Below are 20917 nucleotides of genomic sequence, written 5' to 3' on the forward strand. Positions count from 1 at the left end.
CTTAATTAAAATTATTAAGTGCGGTCTGTACATCTTCTATTTATCACTTAATTTGAGCATGTTCACAGAGCTACATGATTTGGGATATTGGTCGGAACAGTGATGCGTTCGGTCCTTGTAGATCGTAAAATTGCGCAAGGTTGTGGCATATATTTCATATATAGGCAAAAAGACTGTAGACTACAAATTATTTTTTCAAAGGTGTAAACATGGTAAATATCAAATAAACACAAATGGTTGAAAAAAGGGGTGGGGGTGGGGGAGATCATCATAATTATATCTTTCTTAACATTTTTACTTTGATTGTTGTCCAATGCAGAAAGTATTTTTAGCAATTAAACTAATTGGAAAATCGATGAAAGTCTATAATCTGCACAAAGAATAAATAAATTTGTGATTAATACAGGGTCCGTAGGAAATTTTTAGCGGTTTGCGGGCGCACAATCACTGAAACATTTTCAGTGGGGGGGGGGGGGGATTTGCTTCCAAGCAAAAATTCCTCCACAAGCGGTTCCTATGGCCATGTAATGCTGGAAATATTTTGGGGATATTAGGCAAAATCAAAACATGCAAAGTATTATTTGAATTTGGATTATTTCTTCGAGTTAACAGGCTGCGGGAAGTTTTCATATTTATCAATGTTTTTACCTAGGCACTGTTAAGGATTTCATTTTTTTTCTTCAATTTTGTTAAGTCCTCGTGAAGATTTTATTTGCATGCCTGTAAACTGAAAATATGTTTATATATATTATTACAATCTTGTCAATTATAATGACAGAGTTATATTGATGCAAATTCAATTCAGGCAAATACACGTCAGGTCTATTTTCTTTCAGGTGATATATTTTTTCGGGGTTGACCTTTAAACAGTTAAATATACCGCTGCAGCGGGAGGGTGTGACTCCTCGCATCCAGCCGTCAATTTCGTGGCTCTCATTAACCTACACAATATACGCCACTGCAAGTCATACTTCTTTAAGATCTTAAGCACGTATATGTGTATTTACGGTAAAAGTGGAACGCATGGAGTGAATAATTGGAAGCGTTTGATTGGATAACAAAAAATTTAGCGGTATATGTGAATAAAATATTGCGCCAAAGATCACGACTGTGTACGACAACACTACAAAGGAGAAAATGCTAGGATTCAGTCACTTTGATTCAGGTATCATGTCATGTTCTTCGTAACACTTAACTAGTAATACTTTAAGTTAACTTGGTCACTCCAAATAACTTCGTTTGTGGAGTGCATTACTTCACCTGTTCATTGTGGCATTGTGTGTACTCCACAAAAACTCAATCAGACGTATACGTATTTTGTTCATAATGCAGACATGTATTTTCTATGGAGGACATGCAATGCAGGGATGACTGGGAGAAGGCATTGCGCACTAAATTATTTCGCCATGGAAGGGAGAGGGGTCGAGGGGATCTTTTTACAAAAATTTCATTTGGGATTTTTTTTTTTTTTACTGGACCCCCATGTAAGTTGGTAGGAAGAGTATGAAGAAAACCAACTTATCATGAGTCCATGACTGGTATTGAACACACACACACACACCCCTCAGACACACACTACCATTTAATTTTTTTTTTTTGCTTGTGATCCCTGGATCCGTCCTTAAATTCATGAAATTTCTTATTATATTTCAGAAAATGTTGATCCTCAAGTCAACATTCCCAAGAAGAAAAGAGGACGAGTTCCAACGGTAAATTTTAAGTAATCATATGAAATCAGAAGTAAAAACATTCTAATCTTGTGTTTGTCAAGTGTAGAAAAACTTGAACTTGCTTGCAAAATTCATACTAATAAAAGTCTTAGATTTTTCATTCTAACAAATATAGCAATTTGATATTTTTCAAAGATTGTGGTGGAAGGAAATATTGGAAGTGGAAAATCAACATTTCTTCAATATTTCAAAAACTTTAGTGATAAGATCGAGGTAAGATGAACCTTGATGTTTTGTTTGTGTCAATGCATGGAAAATGAATTTGTATTCCAGCTGGCTTTTAATAAATGCATACTTTCATTTATTCTTTGCCCATGTGCTCATTTTTTTTTTTTTTTTCGTCAGCACCCTATAGTGAGTTACACTTTTGGAACTGATCACTTCTTTATGATTATGTAATTGATGTATTTGTCTGCTTTGTAGGTAATCCAAGAGCCAGTTCACAAATGGAAAGATGTGAATGGATACAACACTCTAGTAAGCAGATTAGTATTGCATCAGTTGCTGGTCTAATAGTCATTTTAAATGTTTGTGTAGTCCATATAGTTGCACACGATAAGAATTCTAAAAAAAAAAAAAAATTGCAAACAGGAAAATTAAGCATAGTCTTGGCTTCAAAAGATGTGAATGTTGCAGGGCTTTCAATAAGGGGTGGCAGGAGGCAATTTATTGTCGTTTCAATGACTGAAATTTACTGACTTAAATTTCATACTTGGCAAAGGAAACTATTCGAAATAATTCAAAATCAGCCCCTCCGAATGGATTAATTCACCTCTTCACATCAGAATAATCGAAAGTCCTGTAAATGTACACTTTAGTGTATATACATTACGACTGCAATGAATCAGACAAGTTTTAAATTAAATCAGATTAATTAAAAACCTGGGTTTTGGAATAATTTTGATTATAAGAAATGAAGAGTATTCTTTTTGTTTAAGTAACACTAAATACATACAGTAATTATTGTATATCCCCCAGGACATGATGTATAAGGATGCATCTCGCTGGAGCTTGGCCTTCCAATCCTATGTCCAGTTAACCATGGCAGAGGGTCACAAACACCGAGTAAGTACCAGCATTAAATTTTTACAGTTTTAACTGCACTTACTGTATCATACAAGCTAATTTGTTCATTTTTTGTAGACAAAACATACCAGCATCAAGATGATGGAGAGATCAATATTCAGTGCTAGAAACTGTTTTGTTGAAAATCTTTACCAGAGGTAAGTTAATAGTTTCTCCGCATTTAAAAATGTATCTCTTTCTGTTTATGTTTTCCCTGTCTGTTTGTCTGAAAATTTTATTAGATCACATCTTTGCTACACTTCATGAAGAAATTCCTCACAGTGAAATGCGGAACTCTAGGCCATCATTACGATTCTTCGAAAATTTATGATTAGTGTATGGAGGTTGAACACACTCCTCACCTGATGTTTTAGTAACTCTTGTGGCAGTCAAGCAGGTCAAATGGCCCAAAGCCAGAAAGATTAGTTGATAGAGCACCTGACTAGTGATTCAGGGGGTCTGGGTTCAAATCCTGGTCAGGGAGCCCAAGTTCAAATCCTGGTTTGGTCCATCATATTTTTGCCATGCTTTGGACATGACAAGTTAAAGACCAACCAGGAAAGAGCCAAAGTTGGTGTCTTTGGGGGTGAAGACCTTTTAGGAGGGAGGAATTGTCAGGCAAGTTCGATTGCCGGTAGCCAAATAGCACTGGCAGAGCACCTGGCTATTGATTCAAGGGACCTAGGTTGGAATCCTGGTCTGGTCCATCATATTTTTCTCCCTTACCAGTTACACTCTAAACATGACAATATTGAGTAATAATTATTCATAAGACTTCAAAGCTTTTGCGTTCTGTTTAAAGATGGCATTATCTACTAAATTTTATTTTGAAAAAAAGGCAATTAAAAAAAAAAAACATGTTTACTCAATACAATATATTACCTTGATGACATTGTATATATCACAAGTGAATTACTGTTTATTTTTATAATTATTACAGTAAGCTGATGCCTGAGATTGACTATGCTGTGTTGTCAGAGTTTTATGATTTCATATTACAACAGGAAAACACCAAGATTGACATCATTGGTAAGTTGCAACTAAATAATGTTGTATAGCTTTCAGTTTTAAGTAATTGGAAATCTAGGTTCCTTAAGTGACACAGTTATGAACAACTGGGTTGCCTAATATGGCTTGATTATTCCAGTATCAATATCTAATGATTTTAACAATTTTAAGACAATTTAAGATTAACATTTGAATGATGTCTCATTCACTGCTGCAAATGCTCTGCTTAGTTCAACATCAATATAAAACCATAGATTGCTTGCATGACATGACATGTACTATGAATACATTGTATACATTTTGCAGTGTACTTGAGAGCTGACCCCAAAACTTGTCAAGAAAGAATCCGAAAAAGAGCCAGAATGGAGGAAAAAGATGTCCCCATTGTAAGATTCTGTATTTCTAAAATCAGGAATATTAAGAAACCACCTTTCATCAAGAATGAATAAATTTGTAATAGTGCACACATACATGTATGTCCATCGTACTGCAATTTGAGTAGACTACTACATTAGGTACGAATGGGGACAACCTGGTTTAGTGGTTTTACTAGCCTATCAACTTATTTTTCACTGTGACACTACAAAGTCTAGATTTAACTAAAAAAAATTATACACCTGCAATTTATGAAAGATTTCAAGTATTGAGATTGACTCGAGGGGATGAGGAATAGGGATTGGCACTACTTAGGAAGCAGTATTAAACTTAACATCATTTTATATTACAGGATTACCTGCAGTCCCTCCATGTGCTGCATGAAAACTGGCTGATTAACCAAACTAAATTCAAATTACCAGCCCCTGTTTATGTAAGTTCTGTACAAAAAAAGAAAAGTACACCTACTTTAGAAAAGATTTTCTAGAACAAGCTTCACATTTTCTTGTATGGAAAAGTGTTTTAAAATTCTGTGTGTGAAATGACAAAAAATTACAGTCTTTATTTCTCTCTCTCTTTTATCAACTGAAGTCATTTTCTTGGAACAGATTACCGCTTTGCCAATCAGCATACTTCAACAAATAGAAATGTTCAAATACTACTGCTTATTTTCAAATTTATTTATTTTACAGGTAATTGATGCAAATGAAGACATTTCAAATCTGTACACAAAGTTTGATAAATTCCGGGAGTTTGTGTTTTCCAAGTATTCAGTAGTGTAATGCTAGAATATACCATAAAGACGGATCTCAGGATTATTAGTTATAAGCATAATTGTTTCCATCACTGCCCTCTTTTCTGTAAAACTGAAGAAAATGTCTCTAAACTACCTGAAGTGAAATGTAATTCAAACATTATGCAAGGCATTTGCTGTTTACCTGTTACGTGTATTCTGCATATACGTTGTTCTGATTTTCAAGTTCATCTTTTAAAGAACTTTTTCCTTTTAATCTTAAATTTTTAAATGAAAATTATATTTTATTGTTAAGCTTTGTTCGTTTATTTTTTTTTTTCTTTGATATTCCTTTTCATTTTATTTTTACTGCATACGTATTTTGATTCTTACATGGGTATTTTGATTTGTTAGTATTTATTTTATTTTGTATATGTACATATACCAGTCTGTCGTAAATTTCGATGGGCATTTGGCATGCAAATAAACTACATGAAATGTATACAGAACAGTATTTTATTTTTAGTGATGATGGAAAAGTTCTTGTGTATACACAATATAATCTCTGAATGCATGAAGATTTTCAAGAAGTGAAATCAAAAATATGTAAAGCCATAGACTAGATGGCTTAATACAGATTACATGTACATGTGTGTATGGTTTTATCAATGTGGACTTGCAATGTGGGACATTTTAGTTTTCAAAGGTTAAAAAGATATGTGCTCTGAAGGTATATTTTAAATATGAGTACAGAAAATAAAATTTTTGCTGCACATTATTTCTTTTTAATATATACCTATTCTGAAATTCAGTATTCTTCAGATTTCCAGTAATAAGTTCAAATAGTGTTCTAACTAAAATCAAATGAAGCATTTTGTTGTAACACACAAGTAACAAATTTTGGCCTTTTTGTGTGTGGGGGTGGGGTGGGGGACTTAGTCTTCAGGTCAGGTGACACGTTCCTCAGTAATATATAATAGTTCTTAATATTGTGATTGACATATAGCTTCTTTAACAAGTTTTCTCACAGAAAATTGAGTACATTACCAGGTATTTGTGCCAAGGAGAATAGTATATCCTATATAATCCTAACGGATATGACTTGAATTGCTGTTATTTAATTATTTGGTGTTCAAATTTTTTAAAGACATTTTGAAAACAGTTTAGAGATCATAAGATCGTAATATTTATATACAGTCAAACCTTGTTATCTTGAACTTGAAGGGACCAAGAGAATTCTTAGAGATAACCGGGGATTCGAGATACCCAGGGTAAAATACGTGAGGAATAAGTAGTTGAGACTTCAAAATGACTTCGACATATCCATGGTATTTGAGAAATCCATGTTCGAGATACCGAAGTTCAACTGTATGTTACAAACAGATACAAAATCAAATATTCAAGGAAGGTCTCATCAGACCTTATATATTGTTTCAACTGGAGTAGAGGCCCAAGTTTGCTTTGAACTTTTGTCAACTAACTTTTTTTCTTCATTTTTTGCCTGCTTTATGTTAATTTAGACCTTACTAATAACTGTTTTTCTCACTTTTGAATAAATTGTAAAATGCAAAATATCAAAATAAGTCTGACAATATCAAAGTTTTCAACTAAGATTAGACATTACCAGAAAGCAAAACCAACTCACTAGTATTGTCAGTCTGAGCTCAGTGATGTGTGCAGACTAAACAAATAGAACACACCTGGTGAAACGTAAACAATAACAGAGCTTATGTCCTGTTTACAAACACAAGTGTTTGACATGATGTTATGAAGAATGACATCACTGAATTCAAAAAATAATCATGTAAGAAATTCAAATCATTAAACTGAAGTCATTTTTAGCTCACCTCAACGAAGTTGGGGGAGCTTATGTAATAACCTCTGCATCGTCATCCCAGGTTAAAATTTTTAGAGCAGATTTCTTTTCAAGTACTTCTATGCCCTATATCAATTAGAGGTGCATGGAGGATGCCTCTAGTGTGTTTCGTTGTACTAGTCAAGGTTTCAGATGCTGCAATTTCAGCTAAAGAATGACATTGTCAAGGTTAATTTTTTTAGAGCAGGTTAGAGGTTTTGGAGCAAGTTAAAGTTTTTGAAGCAGATCTTGTTTCCAAATAACTGTAAGTCCTATGTTGACCAAACTTGTATGGATTGGATGATACATCTAAGGATGCACACTAGTGACACTACCAGACTTGCTTCAGATGCTGGATCTGACATACATTTTCCTATTGAGTAACCAGTAAAGTTTTTAGAGCAGATCTCATTTCCGAGTAACTATAAGTCCTATGTTGACCAAACTTGCATGGATGATACATCTAAGGATGCATGCTACTGAACTTGCTTCAGATGCTGGATCTGACCTAAATTTTCCGGATGAGTGACCAGGTTAAAGTTTTGGAGCAGATCTCATTTCTGAGTAACTATAAGCCCCATATTGACCAAACTTGCATGGATGATACATCTAAGGATGCACACTACTGGACTTACTTTGGATGCTGGATCTGACCTACATTTTCTGGATGAATGATCAGGCTAGTTTTTGGAGCAGATCTCATTTCCAAGTATAACTATAAGCCCTATATCGACCAAACTTGCATGGATGATACATCTAAGGATGCACACTACTGGACTTGCTTCAGATGCTGGATCGTACCTACATTTTCCAGATGAGTGACCAGGTTAAAGTTTTTTAGCAGGTCCATTGCCAAGAAACTATAAGGCCTATCTGAACCAAACTTGCAAGGATGATGCATCAAAGGACAAACACTTTTAAACTTGCTTTGGATGCTGGATCTGACCTACTTTTAGATCCATTCCCAAGTAACTGCAAGCCCTATCAGACCAAAACTGCATAAATGTTGCATCTAGGGATGCACACTACTAGATTATTAGTTTAGTGTGGGACTTTGCCTTAAAGACAACATTCCTTGAGGTGAGCTCTGTAATCTCTGATTACCTACGTTTTGAATAAAAATAGAGACATTTAAAATTTTAAACAATGCAACTGTGTCCAGGCCCCTTTAAGACCTATCGAAAAATATTTTTGAATTTAATATAATGAATTGTTGAATTTAAACAAATTCAAATTGATATAAGAGTTTGTTTGAATGAATTTGATTTTCGTTAAAAAAAAAAAAGAATTCCTTTAAATGAATTTAATGTTATTTTTGAATTTGTTATATTGAATTAAAAATAATTATTATACCTGATTAAATTCATCATATTGAAATCAAAAATATATTTTATGATAGGTCCTAAATGGGCCTCTGTATATCGATGTACTATTTGTTCTAATTAATATTACAGCATAGGAGATGCAAATGAAATGTAAGGAATGGAAAAGTCTTAAATATCAAGATGGACATGATGCACACTCATCTGTTTATGATAATTAAACAATTAAGGAGAAAAACTTGATGGACCAGACTTGGATTCAAACCAGGACTCCCCTGAATCTCTAGTCAGGTGATCTACCAACTAAGCTATCTGGCCACTGGCGAGCGAACCCGTCGGACCACCACATTCCTCCCTCCTTAAAGGTCTTATACCCCAAAGATACCAACCCAGGCTCTTCCCTGGCAATTAAGTCTTTCACCTGTCACTTCCAGGGCATGGCAGAGCACCAGATGTAACGGGAGAGGAGAAAAATGTGATGGACCAAACTGGGATTTGAACCCTGAATCTCCACTCTAGTGCTCTACCAGCTGAGCTTTCTGGCCACCAACGACCGAACCCACCTTGTCACACAATATTAGATGCGTAACATGTGCCTTGGCAGTGCACTTTATTACAACAATGAGATATGTCACAAGTTTTCATTTTATTAACATTATTTTGGTAACTGCTTAAATATTTAATACAATATTTTTCAATTATTTATACTTCAAGATGGTAAGATAATAAGAATTGATGAAATATATTTGCAAAGATTATATTTTTATTCTAACAAAAATACATGGACATTTCTATTCATACTAGCTGTCTCTTGCAGTTTGTGGCACAAAGTTCTCAATATATTTACGTTTCATTTTTAATATTTTATAAGGATATATTTCAAGATGAAATATATTTTTATTCTTTGATTTTGTAATTTGTACATTAAACACTTTTTAAAAAAAATGCTTTTTTTGTGAAAAAAAATTAATTAAAAGATTGGTATAACTCACTAAATTGGACAATTCTAATGATATAAAAATTTCAATCTATGTTTTAATGAGGATTTGATTTAATTTGACTAATGTGTGAAGCCTTGTCATTTTTTAAAAATAATAATGAACTGCCTCCCGGATCCACCGTCTCCGGATCCGATTTTTAGTTTTAGAAATTTTTCGAGGAGTTCCGAAAAGAAAAGAAACAATGGCGGATTATGCATTGTCCCTTCAAGTTCAGCAATCGAGAAGTTAAAATACACCTTATTGAGGTCAGTTTCAAAGTTCTGCAGGTATATTTAATACTCATAATAGCGACCAGTATATGTTATTCATTGTAAGGCGGTTGAAATTGCCATGATATTTACTTGAAGTGAAATATATTGCTGAGCTTTGTTGAGTTATTTATAATAAATTAACCCAGTTTATTTTGGTCTATATTATGGGGAATAAAAAAAGAAAATAAAAAGTGCTATTCGATAATTTTAATACTTTTATATCTCACATACCCAACACTTTCAAAAATAAGCATATCTTCGTATTGCCAGCAAATAGATATTTGGCCTAATTCTTCATGAAAGTTTTGACAGTACACTGCACAGTGCAGTGCAGTGTTTACCAGACGACGTCTGCAGCGTTTTTCCATTAAGCTTCATGATGTTTGATAGTAAAAAAAAAAAAAATTAAAAAGTCTGTCTCTTCATTTTCATTTTATTTTTTCCATGTAAAATTAAATCTTTCGTGGATATCATTCTTCATTATGTATCTTTACAGATTTTGCCAAAATCGTAGGCCATGGCTGATCAATCACAGCAGGCAGCTGCCCAGCCTCAAAATCAGCAACCCAGTGCAAACCCTCAGCAGCCAGCACAACAACAACCACAGCAAGGTTAATGTCTTTGCAAAAATAATAAATAATACTATACATAACATGTACAATAGAGATAGAGAGGTGATTTCTTTTCCTGGACTATGTCTTGATAAGATAATTTTTAGCTATAAATGTACCTGTTGTCAGAATTGCCAACTCCCGTCTTGAGTAAAAATATGCTTGAATAAATGACAAATACTTTAATAGCCTAGTTTTGGAAAATATGCAAAATGTTTGCAGGATTGTGAAAAGGCAATGAGCCATTTACCTAAAGTATGAAATTCCTATCCCTTCAAGTGTTTTCCTGAGCTTTTACCATTTGGTTTTTGTTTGTTTTGTTTTGTTTGTTCTTTTTGATTTATTTATTTATTTAATTAGTGGTTTATTGTAAAAGATCAGAACAGGTAATCTTTGAAATATTTTGAAATATAAACAAATACCTCCAAACTTAAGACAATTTTCTTATTAATAATTACAATTTTTGATAGGAATATAAAGGAGATAAATCTTTTAAATATGTTAAGAACAGTTGGACAAAAGTTAAGTGGTGAACATTATGTCCTATGGGGCTCTTGTTTGAATTATGATTTAGTTGTATATGCTTCAAACAATGACAATTCCTCACTGTACACCTACAAAAGTCTACATCTAGTTTTACTTCCAATTTATCATGGTATAGGATTATACATATTTAAAATAAATCAGAGCTTATTCATTTTATAGAATATTCAAATATGTTTGAGAACTCTTACTGAATATTCAGAATATGAATTATTGACATTTGACATCTCTAGTTTATGGTATAAGTACCAGTTATATTCACATTGACTTGAAATTCCCCCACTATTACTTATTGAAATCCTTATCATTTCCTCTCCAAGACCATTTCTTGTCTGGTGTTTACTTTTAACATTGATTTTTTTTTTTAAATTTTATTATTAATTCAGTCTATGCGAAAGACATCGGACCATCGGACCTGACCGATATATAGTGCCTCTGGTCCGATGCATCTTTTTTTTACACCGGACAAGAATGTCTGATGTGTCACTGTCCAGTTTTGAGTATTATTATTTTGATGCGGTATCATTTAGATGTTTGTTACAAGTAAAAAAATATCGCAGAAATCAAAATACGTAAATGAATGTGATTAAAACAGCATGTCCATCTACAGTATTATGCAGGAGTGATCCCTTGTTAAAGAAAAGCTGTTAAGCTAGTCTACTACTCTGTATTTTCACGTGTTTCACTTTTTTACATTAAGTTTTTTGGTCTGACAAAATTTGGTTCAGTCCTGTGTGTTCATTGATTACACCGGACCAAATGTCCTGTGTGGTCCAAAAAACTTTCGCATAGACTGTTATTTTTTTTTTTTGGTTGTTGATAAGTAAGTCAAATTACTACAACTTATTCAAAATTGATTAAGACTGCCAATTAATGGATAAATTGAGTAAAATGCTCTATCATTTCTCCAAATGGCATTGAAAATGTATTACACATAAATATTTTAAAGATTAAATATATAAAGATTTTAAAATCCCTAGTTGAGATCCATAACCTCCAACCAGTGAAATATATTTACTACAGTGATCATGAAGAAATGGCAATCCTGCTTATAATAAAAGTCAAAGTCATATTTGGTCACTGAAATTTCAAACAAATAAAATATCAACAGGGTATCATGAATTAAAGATATACATGTAGCAAAGCATTTTTGTCCATCTTTGGCTGTTTGTTGAATATATGGGTATGTTTAAGTGCAGCATTAAGCACTGTGTAATTTAAACAAAATTCTGTTAAAACTTTGAAGACATTTAATATGAGGATTTTCAATTTAAAAATTACTAACAATTATGGTACTTTTTCATATCAGGGAACTCGCAACCACAAGCAAGCACACAGCAACAGCAAACTGTAGCACCAATTCAGCAACAACCATCTCAGCAACCAGCAACACCACAGCAGGTGCATCCACAACCTGCAACACCACAGCAAGTTCAACAGCAGCAGGTCAACCAGCCACCAACAGTACAGCAACATCAGCAGCATCAACACCAGCAACCAGCATCAGTAGCAAATGCTGCCATTAGCATAACACCTCAGAATGCTGCTGCAATTTTCTCTGGCAGCGCCTCAATGATGACGGTGTCGAATCCAATGGTGGCAAACTCAATGATGACAGTGTCAAATCCAATGGTGGCAAATGCCATGACAGCTAATGCCTTGGCTGGAAATGCCATGGCAGGTGCAACTCTTCAGGGTGGTATACCATCTCAAGCCATGACTGTTAATGCTGCTAACCTGCGAAGTGCAACAATACCACAGGTGCAGGTCATTCCACAGATGCAGAGTACACCATACATGCAGTATCCCTTCAACCAACAACAAATCATGCTGCAGAATGCTGCTATGCAAGGGATGTCCCTGCAAGGTATCAGAAAAATGGATGTAGTAATAATTATATAGTTCTATGTAGATCATCTAGAACATTTGAGTCTGCTCACAAGAATCTGAAGTAGAAATATTATTATACTCTTGGTTGTTATTTAAAATAAGTGTGTGTGCAAAGTTTATATTTCATTTTGCAGCAGCAATGCAGGCCAATGCTATGAACATGAACATAAACCCACAGATAAACATGGCCAATATGAACATGGCTGCTATGGCCATGCAGCAGCAGAGAATGGGGGCGGGGCTAATGTCACCAGGCCCAACAACACCTACACAGGTAAGGTCATTTTTGTTGTAACTTCTGTTTATTTGAAAAATTCTTAACAAAAACAATTCATTATAGCATATTGAAATTTTCAGTATAACTATTAAAATGTAACATACAGATGTAGCAAATAGGAGTTAATATTTTGAAAGTCATGTTTTTCTTTCCAGAATCCAGGTATCACTTTCACGCCATTACAAGCCCAGGTATCAGCTGCAGCAACCTCCACTGCCAACAATGGGAAGGCTCTGACTGTTAGTAAGGGACAAACAACCCCTAGCACACCCACACAACAGGCCCAAGCCACCACACTTATAGGAGGCAAACCAATCATGCCAACTCAAACAAACATTGCTGCACAGCCACTTGTTCTGAGTATGCTTATCATATTTATTTCTTTACTAATGAGCAAAAACAGTACAATAAATTAAATGTTTGGTTGCTATGCAAATTCTGCAAAATAAAAGACTTTCAATTTGAAATTCATTGTATCTTAATTCTGTTTTTTTTTCTTTGCAGGTGTTTTACCTAATCAACTGACAAGTACCACAGGGTTTGTTGGAGTAAGTATATTGACTGAAGATTTCCACAAACCTATCTTATAATCTAAGAATAAATACTCTCATTAACCAATGTCATATTTACAGGGACAAGACATTTATGGAATTGTTAGTTTAACAATTTTCAGGATAGTGTAATGCTACATGCATCTTTCAAATCTTTTCTTCAATATTGATCAATGAAACATGATACCGTATAGCAGGAATTTTTAGCAGGGTGCTAACTTTGCCTTATTTTTGCGGTTTTGTAAGGCCCGCTAAAATTTTAATCGCTAAATTTGCACCCTTTCATACAAGTACTGAAGTACATGTACAAGAAAAATAATTTGATCAGTCTGTTAATAATTGAATATTATATCATCCATCTAGTATTGGTTTTTACCCAGTCTCTTGTGTAAATGGATATTCAGACGAATGTTATAGATCCTGAAACTCATCTAGAAGATGAACTTCTATTTTGCAACGCCATAATACTTTGTGTTTGCCAAAAAAGTTCTGCCAACATTATTGGCATACCTTTGAGCAAGCAAAACGCCAAATTTTATTTACATCCGCTAAAGAAACCCGTTATACGGTATATCATAGTTCACTTACATGAAACTCTATCTTTTTTAGGCAGCCTAGATACATCTCTAGATTCAACATCTAATTAAGAGGTCATTCTTGAACTAAACTCAGCACATTTAACCTCTGAAGTTTTTAACTTTGATTTTCTTGTCTTTTCATAGTCAAAAGGACAGTCAATAGCTTTGAACCAAGGTGCCCCAGCACAGCTGATAAGTACACAAGCACCAATACGATTCAGTCAGCCTCAACTTGTGTCTAGTTCAGGTTGGTTCTTTGCCGTGGACATTATAAAAAATATTGCCTTAAAGTCCTTCATGAAGCTTTTGAAAATAAGAGATATGAAGATGACATTCTCTTTTTAAGTCATCATTTTATTTAAAATGTGATCTGGGTAACTTTTCAGGTCAAATAAACATACAGTCACAGCCCATCATGACAAATCAGTCCATTCTTCAAGCCATGGCTACTCAGCTTCAGCAAGGAGCAATCCCATTGGGTCATCAGCAGTTACAATTATCAGCATCTGGCCAATCACCAACCATCTTACCTGGACAACCAGTTTATTTAAGGACAACACAGATTCAGGGACAACAAGGTAGTACTTGTATGTGTAGAAATGTCTTTCTTGTGTTTGGTGTTTAGTGATTATTTGTGTATTGCTGTCATTGATTTTAGTACATGTATTCAACAAAAAAGAAAAACAGCCATCTTTAATTACCGGTATATGGAGTATGAAATGCTGTTGATGTATTTTTGTGACAGATGTGATATTATGAAGAAACATTTACACAGAATAAAAAATAATGATACTGAGGAAAAATAAAAAACAACAAATGAAATAGATTTATAGATGTGTATGTTCAAAATTTAAGTCCAACACTACTTGTATCAAACTTAGTGCAGATATAAGCATATTAATTGGTCACCAGGGAAACTGTATTAATTTCAAATGTTGTGCAATGTGTGAGGAGTTGCATGAGTGAATGTTGTCAAGCTTCCCCCTAGGTGTTGTGGTGTGAAAGTTGTTCATATTTTAAAAGAGAGTTTGATTGAAGGTGTACTGGCAGCCCAGGGGGTACAGATTGTTGGGACTTCAGTAAAAAACTCCTCGCAAAATAATGTTGCAGGGGTCCAGATAGGCAAACAGACCAACCAGGGTCAGTCTGTTTACCCAATCAAAGCTGTCACTGCAAGGGTTAACCCCACAACTGTCAGCAAGCCAAAAACTGCAGCAGTTCCTGGTGCTCCTAAAAACCCGAAAGGTCGACCCAGGACAGCCAATAGAATTGTTGGTAAGAATTCTTGACTTCTGAAATGTTTAATACACCAATCAATCAAAAATGTATTTTCTAAGGTATTTTTATTAAAAAATGAAAGTAAACTCTTTATTTTAAAGAGATGATGTACCAATTTTGAGGATTTTCTTTAATCAGGAGCCATGACAGCATCAGCAGGTACCAACACGGTGGCTTCAGCACTGTCTTTGTCTAAGGCAGCCAGTCAGTCAAAACCTTCTACCCCTACACCAAATTCATTGACTGTTCCAAATCAAAGTCAAAGCAAATCAGATAGTGAGATGGAATCTACCAAGAAAAGTGCTGCAGGGGAAAAGCCCGAGAAGACAGGGTCTGGTAAAGCAATCAAGGTATGAAAAATTAAAAACTTTTAAATCTTTGAAAGATTGATGAATATTTAGATTAATCATATTTAAGGGAAAACAAACTTTTAATATTTCATTTTAATTTGAACATCAAACCAAAAATTGGGGAAGCAATGCACTTGTGTCTTGCAATTTTAATGTAATCAACATTCACAAGTAATCACTTACGTGCAAGTGGCAATTTATTTTGAATTTTATATAAAGTTTGTAAACTAATGATTTTTTCAACTGAAAGATCAATTTTCCATTGCTTTGCAGCAAGAAAAGGCATCTGGTAACGTATCAGTTAAATCATCAGCTCCTGAGAAGATGGATACCTCTGAGTTGAAGACAGAGGGAGTGAAGAAGGAGAACCCATCAGTGGTAGAGAAACAGAAGGCCATAGTAAAACCACACATCCTGACTCATGTCATCGAGGGATTTGTCATACAGGAGGGGCCAGAACCATTCCCTGTAAGTTGTAGTAGTAATGACATGAATGGTTCAAAGGGTAATGATTTTCTGTGATACTGAAATGGGGTTTAAGTTTTGCAAATGTTAATGCTCACAATATTTAAACATTGAGGGATTATATTTCAAAATTCACAGTGCTATAAATCACTTATGTGTATATTAGGGATGTCAACGAATATTCGAACATTCGAATATTCATTCGATAACTTAATATTCGAATGTGAATTTATGATTCGAATATTCGGTTTTTTTTTCATATTTCACAAAAAAGAGATAATAAATTTTAATTAGAACAGTGCTGAAATTATCCCCGTTGTATTTACTAGAGCTACTACTTTCTTATCTTGTAGATCTTCTAAATTATATCATTTTGAGTAAGGTATAAAAGAAATAAACAAGAATTATTAATGTATAATACAAAAAGTACTTTCAGTAGTCTAATACGATCAGATCTGAATATATTCTTAAATTTTAAAATAATTATCGGAAAATAATTATCTTGGAAAATTGTCTATGGAAGTGTTTGTTTGTATTTTCAAAACACTATATCAAGATTATATCTCTTATTAAGCAGATAATTGTAATTAATTACACTGTATGTGTATTTAAATCTGAAGAGTAAACGACAATCTTGCCCCTGGGTAGACAACTGGTTCGTCGGTTTGAGCTTGTATATATATATATATATATATATATATATATATATATATATATATATATATATATATATATATATATATATATATATATATATCATTTGTTAAATTTATATTTCGGTTGTATACACTTGATTTCCAAATACCGACGCAAAACCTGCCATGAGAGTATGATGATGTACTTTTGAAATAAACCAGATTTCATTTATTGTATCGAATATTCGAATATATTCGAATACTTTCATTGAATATTCGAATATGAATTATTGACAAAATTGACATCCCTAGTGTATATGTAATTTTGATAAAGCATGCTAGAATGCTAGGAGAATTGTAATGATATCTGTGAATTTTTTTGGACATAAAATGCAAAAGAATAATTAGGGCCCCGCAGGGATTTGCGGGTGCCCTATAGTAATCACTCTGTCTGTCTGTCCGTCTGTCTTTCTTCTGTCCACAAATTTTCTGTTTTTTTCTAGTATCTTTTTATAGGGTTGACCAATTAAGTTCAAATTTGGTATGTTGGTTGAATAGGCAGTAAGATATATTTTGATGCTAAGTTTGGGTCTCTATGTCAGCCGGTTTGGAGCTGGGTTGGTGGGGTAGATTCCTTAACTTTATATAAGAGTGAATGGGCAAAGAGAGATAACTGCTGAGAATGTTCCTGTTGTAAACTATGAAAGGCTGCAATGAGTCTTTTGGGATTAATTAACTTTCCTCTTGAAGAAAATCCAAAGCATTTATCTTTATCTGCCTCATTGAGATTAATTAACACCTCTGTCTACAAATGAAGTTTGTTTTGAAGTTATGGTCAATTTTGAATGATGTTTACATTCTCTGAAATGTGGATTTAAATAATGTTCATACTTTATTTTGGTAAAATACACAATGAGTTATGATTTTATGGAATTCTTAAAACAAGATATACATGTAGACAAAGACATCTTTTTTATTATGATTTTATTTTTTTTCTTTTTTGTTTTCTTTTTTTCTGCCTTTTGTAAATTCAAGAATACTATTTATTTTAATAGGTATTCAGATAGAAACCTGATTCTATCATTGCTGAAAAAGTTCTTATTGTAAACTTAGAAGAAAAGGTTTAGAGAGCAGTATAATTAATCCCCTGGGATTGATTATCTTGCTGGTTTGCAGAAAATTTTAGAGGGTTATCTTTCTGTCACTTTAAGATTAATTAACACCTTTGTCTGCAACTGATATTTGTTTTGAAGTTAAGGTCAAGCCTGGGTGATATTTGCATTCACTGAAGGCTGGCATTTTAGAAAACACATGCTTCATTCTTCTTTAAATATACATTTAATCTAGTTATTACAGATATGAGGTTTTTTACTACCTTATGTAAATACAAGTATACTATTTACAGGTTATTTGATATTTAGCAGTTGCTGTTGCTTATTCTTTATATATATATTTAAAGTTTTGTAATCAAGTAAAATTCTCATCCCCTAATCTGCACCCTTATATTTCTACCCCTCGGCGGGGCCCTTGCTGACTCATCAGATTTCTAGTTATTAATGTGTTTAGCTACATGTACATACACCTCTTTTTTGTTTTATAGCTAATTTTCATTTCCTCAAAAAATGTGTCCTTGTGATTTTGTGTTATATTTGATTGGCATACAAAATCATATGATGACTTTGTAAGGAAAAATAATTGTGGAGTGTAATTATTTCTTTCATAAGAATATTTTAGCATTTTGGTTCAAATTAAAATAAATCTTTGTTGTTGGATAATTTTTTAAATACCTTTTCATTTAAACTACACAGGTTCAGAGGTCATCACTGCTGACAGAATTTATCCCACCAAAGGCCAGTCAGAGTCTGGACAGAATGGAGGAAGAATCAGAAAGTGCTGGACCCTCAGAGGTGGTGCCAAAGAAAGAAGTTCCAGGTCAGGAGGAAGCACCACCAAACATAAACAATTTTTTTTTTCAGTATCTTTTCAATATTTCTTAAACATACCTATCATTTATAGGGAACATGTCCGAAGTGAATAATTGCATCTATTGAGTTCTTATTTTGTTACAAAGTATAAACATAAAATCTAAAATAATATCTTGATTAACAAAATATTGAGACAAAAGGATTTTAGCTATTTTGGGAGGTACAGCATAACAGTGTTCTGCAAAAATTTTGGATTATTAATATAATTTAAAGACCTGAATATTTTCCTGCCATTCTTTACAGAGCCAGAATTTTTCTCTAAATGTGAATTTTGTGGTACTGAGGAGCAGGCTTCTAGATTCAAGAGATCAAAGAGATTCTGCACCATGGCATGTGCCAAGCGGTACAACAGAGCCCATAGGACATCTGTGTTCAAAACCAGAGGAAAACATGGTAAGGTTTAATTTGTTTCTATTTTTATGAATGTCCTTAATAGATTTAGTCATTGGACTTCTTGCTGATTTCTTACTTGATACAGTGGGCATTGGAAGAGGAATGATCATGAAGAAAGGCTCTCCTCTGATTCTGAAGAAAGGACTCAAAGGACCAGGAAGAGGGGGAAAATTGCCTTATGGTGAAAACAGGGTAAAATTAACATTTTTACAAAAGCTTCATGTGCATACAGTGTATATTTATTACTTGCAGTTTATTTTTATACATTTATTCTTATTTCAGGAACTCTACATATATTATAAGATTGGTTGGACGTATAAGGGATGCATATATTTTATTGAAGGATGAGATACATATAAATTTTAAGATTAAATTTTACATATACATGTATGTGCTTCAATTGTGCTCTGTAGGAATTCCCTGAGGGAGAGCGAGATGACACAGAGCCTATGGAGGAAGGAGAAGCACACAGTACATCTAACACCTCTACATCTAATGAGAGCTCTTCAGCTCCAGACTCCCCCGTGACTCCCGAGGAGCAGCCCGATAATTCCATGGAATCTGACACACCCACCACAAACCCAGGAAAATGGACTGTAAGTCCTTCAATTTGTGCTCAAACTTTTCATCACTGTGCCAAATACTATAGGAATTGCTACCAAATTATGAATATTTCTGATATTAAGTATTGATTAACCTTACTAATCAAACATACTTTATTTTCTGCCATTTCTGTATTTTCACATCTTCCTTGAATCTTACATATTTAACAAACTGGATATGTTTATTTTCTTGAATTAGTGATGCATTTGTGATCCAAATTTTAATGCTTGGGTCCTGAAAGAGACTTGATTTCACAAAACACCTTTCAAGTACTTTGTTCTATTTATGACAGGTCACTGAGGTGTATGAATTCATCAAGTCTATGCCCGGCTGTACTCCATATGCTGATGAATTTAAGTCACAGGAGATTGATGGCCAGGCATTGATGCTTCTTAAGGAGGATCACCTAATGACCACTATGAATATGAAGCTGGGGCCTGCCCTCAAAATCTGTGCAAAAATTAATTCTTTCAAGGGGGATCTAAGTTAAAAGAGCTACAGTGGTAGCAAAAGATTGAAGCAGTATTGACAGAAGTTGAAGAGTAGAATTTTTAAATCTATGAGTTGTTTTCCAAACTGATGTTTTTACTCATGACACCAGAACAGAGACTTTTTTGTACAAACTGATAATTAGTGGAGATGTTTGCATCTCTTTGTTAATACTTGTATATTTTATTGGAAATTACTTTTAACCTTCTTTGACAGATGTGTTGTGATGTACATGGAAAAGGCATGTACTGCATTAATTATATTAGGCCTTAATATAATTACAGTAATTTTTACATTTTATTGCACATTTACATGCAATCAGATTACAAAGATTACAGTACATATATTCACACACAGCTATGTAAACAGCCAGGAGTTTTTTTTAAGATATGATCTCAGCCAAACATATCCCAAATCAAAAAGGGCAAGGATTCCAAGAAATTTGGAGAGAAAAAAATGTATAGGTGGTGTTCATATAAAAATTGACCAGTGCAAGTTATTTCAAGTATGTTTGTGCACACAAGAATACAGTATTTAACCTTAAAGGATATTCTCAGAGTTTGTGATGTGGAGATTTCAATTATTAAAAAAAATGATTGCATTTACCACTAGTTTCTACATAAACCATTTATGAATCATTTAAGCGCATTTTAAAATTTTTATTGTGCTTTTTAGAATTCTAGGTCACATTTAAATAATCATATTTAATTTCACTTTGAAGATTTGCTTGGATGTTTTAAGAATTTTTAGAAACTTTGTTGTTGATGTGTTTTGAATATTGTGTTTTTCGACTTTTTTGGATAATTAAGTGTGAAAGAATATGGTTTTGACTGCACAGTTTTGAAATTAAACAAGTCCATAACATGATGCCATATATGAAGTATTTCTTGAGTACATGTATGTCAAACACTTTTCAGTATCATTAACCT

General features: G+C 33.6%; 1 protein-coding gene across 3 annotated transcripts; it reads left to right on the forward strand.

The window, feature by feature from the left end:
• The first annotated feature begins 1088 nt into the window (after nucleotides 1-1088).
• LOC133172187 (polyhomeotic-like protein 2) lies at nucleotides 1089-20917 on the forward strand. Of its 3 annotated transcripts, XM_061307031.1 has the most exons (24): nucleotides 1089-1165; nucleotides 1654-1709; nucleotides 1866-1943; nucleotides 2154-2207; nucleotides 2709-2795; nucleotides 2874-2953; nucleotides 3736-3824; nucleotides 4110-4189; nucleotides 4531-4611; nucleotides 9855-9951; nucleotides 11804-12361; nucleotides 12522-12658; nucleotides 12817-13021; nucleotides 13166-13209; nucleotides 13935-14037; nucleotides 14177-14368; nucleotides 14829-15065; nucleotides 15207-15418; nucleotides 15692-15886; nucleotides 18327-18450; nucleotides 18747-18896; nucleotides 18982-19088; nucleotides 19310-19492; nucleotides 19792-20917. In XM_061307031.1, the coding sequence occupies exons 1-24, from the start codon at nucleotides 1138-1140 to the stop codon at nucleotides 19987-19989; spliced, it is 3375 nt and encodes a 1124-aa protein (XP_061163015.1). In that variant the 5' UTR covers nucleotides 1089-1137; the 3' UTR covers nucleotides 19990-20917. The 3 variants fall into 3 exon arrangements, with proteins under 3 accessions (XP_061163015.1, XP_061163014.1, XP_061163013.1); XM_061307030.1 differs by lacking the exons at nucleotides 1089-1165; nucleotides 1654-1709; nucleotides 1866-1943; ... (4 more) ...; nucleotides 4110-4189; nucleotides 4531-4611 and adding an exon at nucleotides 9270-9334 and having other exon boundaries at nucleotides 9837-9951; XM_061307029.1 differs by lacking the exons at nucleotides 1089-1165; nucleotides 1654-1709; nucleotides 1866-1943; ... (4 more) ...; nucleotides 4110-4189; nucleotides 4531-4611 and adding an exon at nucleotides 9271-9334 and having other exon boundaries at nucleotides 9837-9951; nucleotides 12519-12658.

Source organism: Saccostrea echinata, unplaced genomic scaffold (genome assembly GCF_033153115.1).
Source record: "Saccostrea echinata isolate AGI-Se365-2 ecotype Australia unplaced genomic scaffold, CSIRO_AGI_Sech_v1 ptg000054l, whole genome shotgun sequence".
Lineage (NCBI taxonomy): Eukaryota > Metazoa > Mollusca > Bivalvia > Ostreida > Ostreidae > Saccostrea > Saccostrea echinata.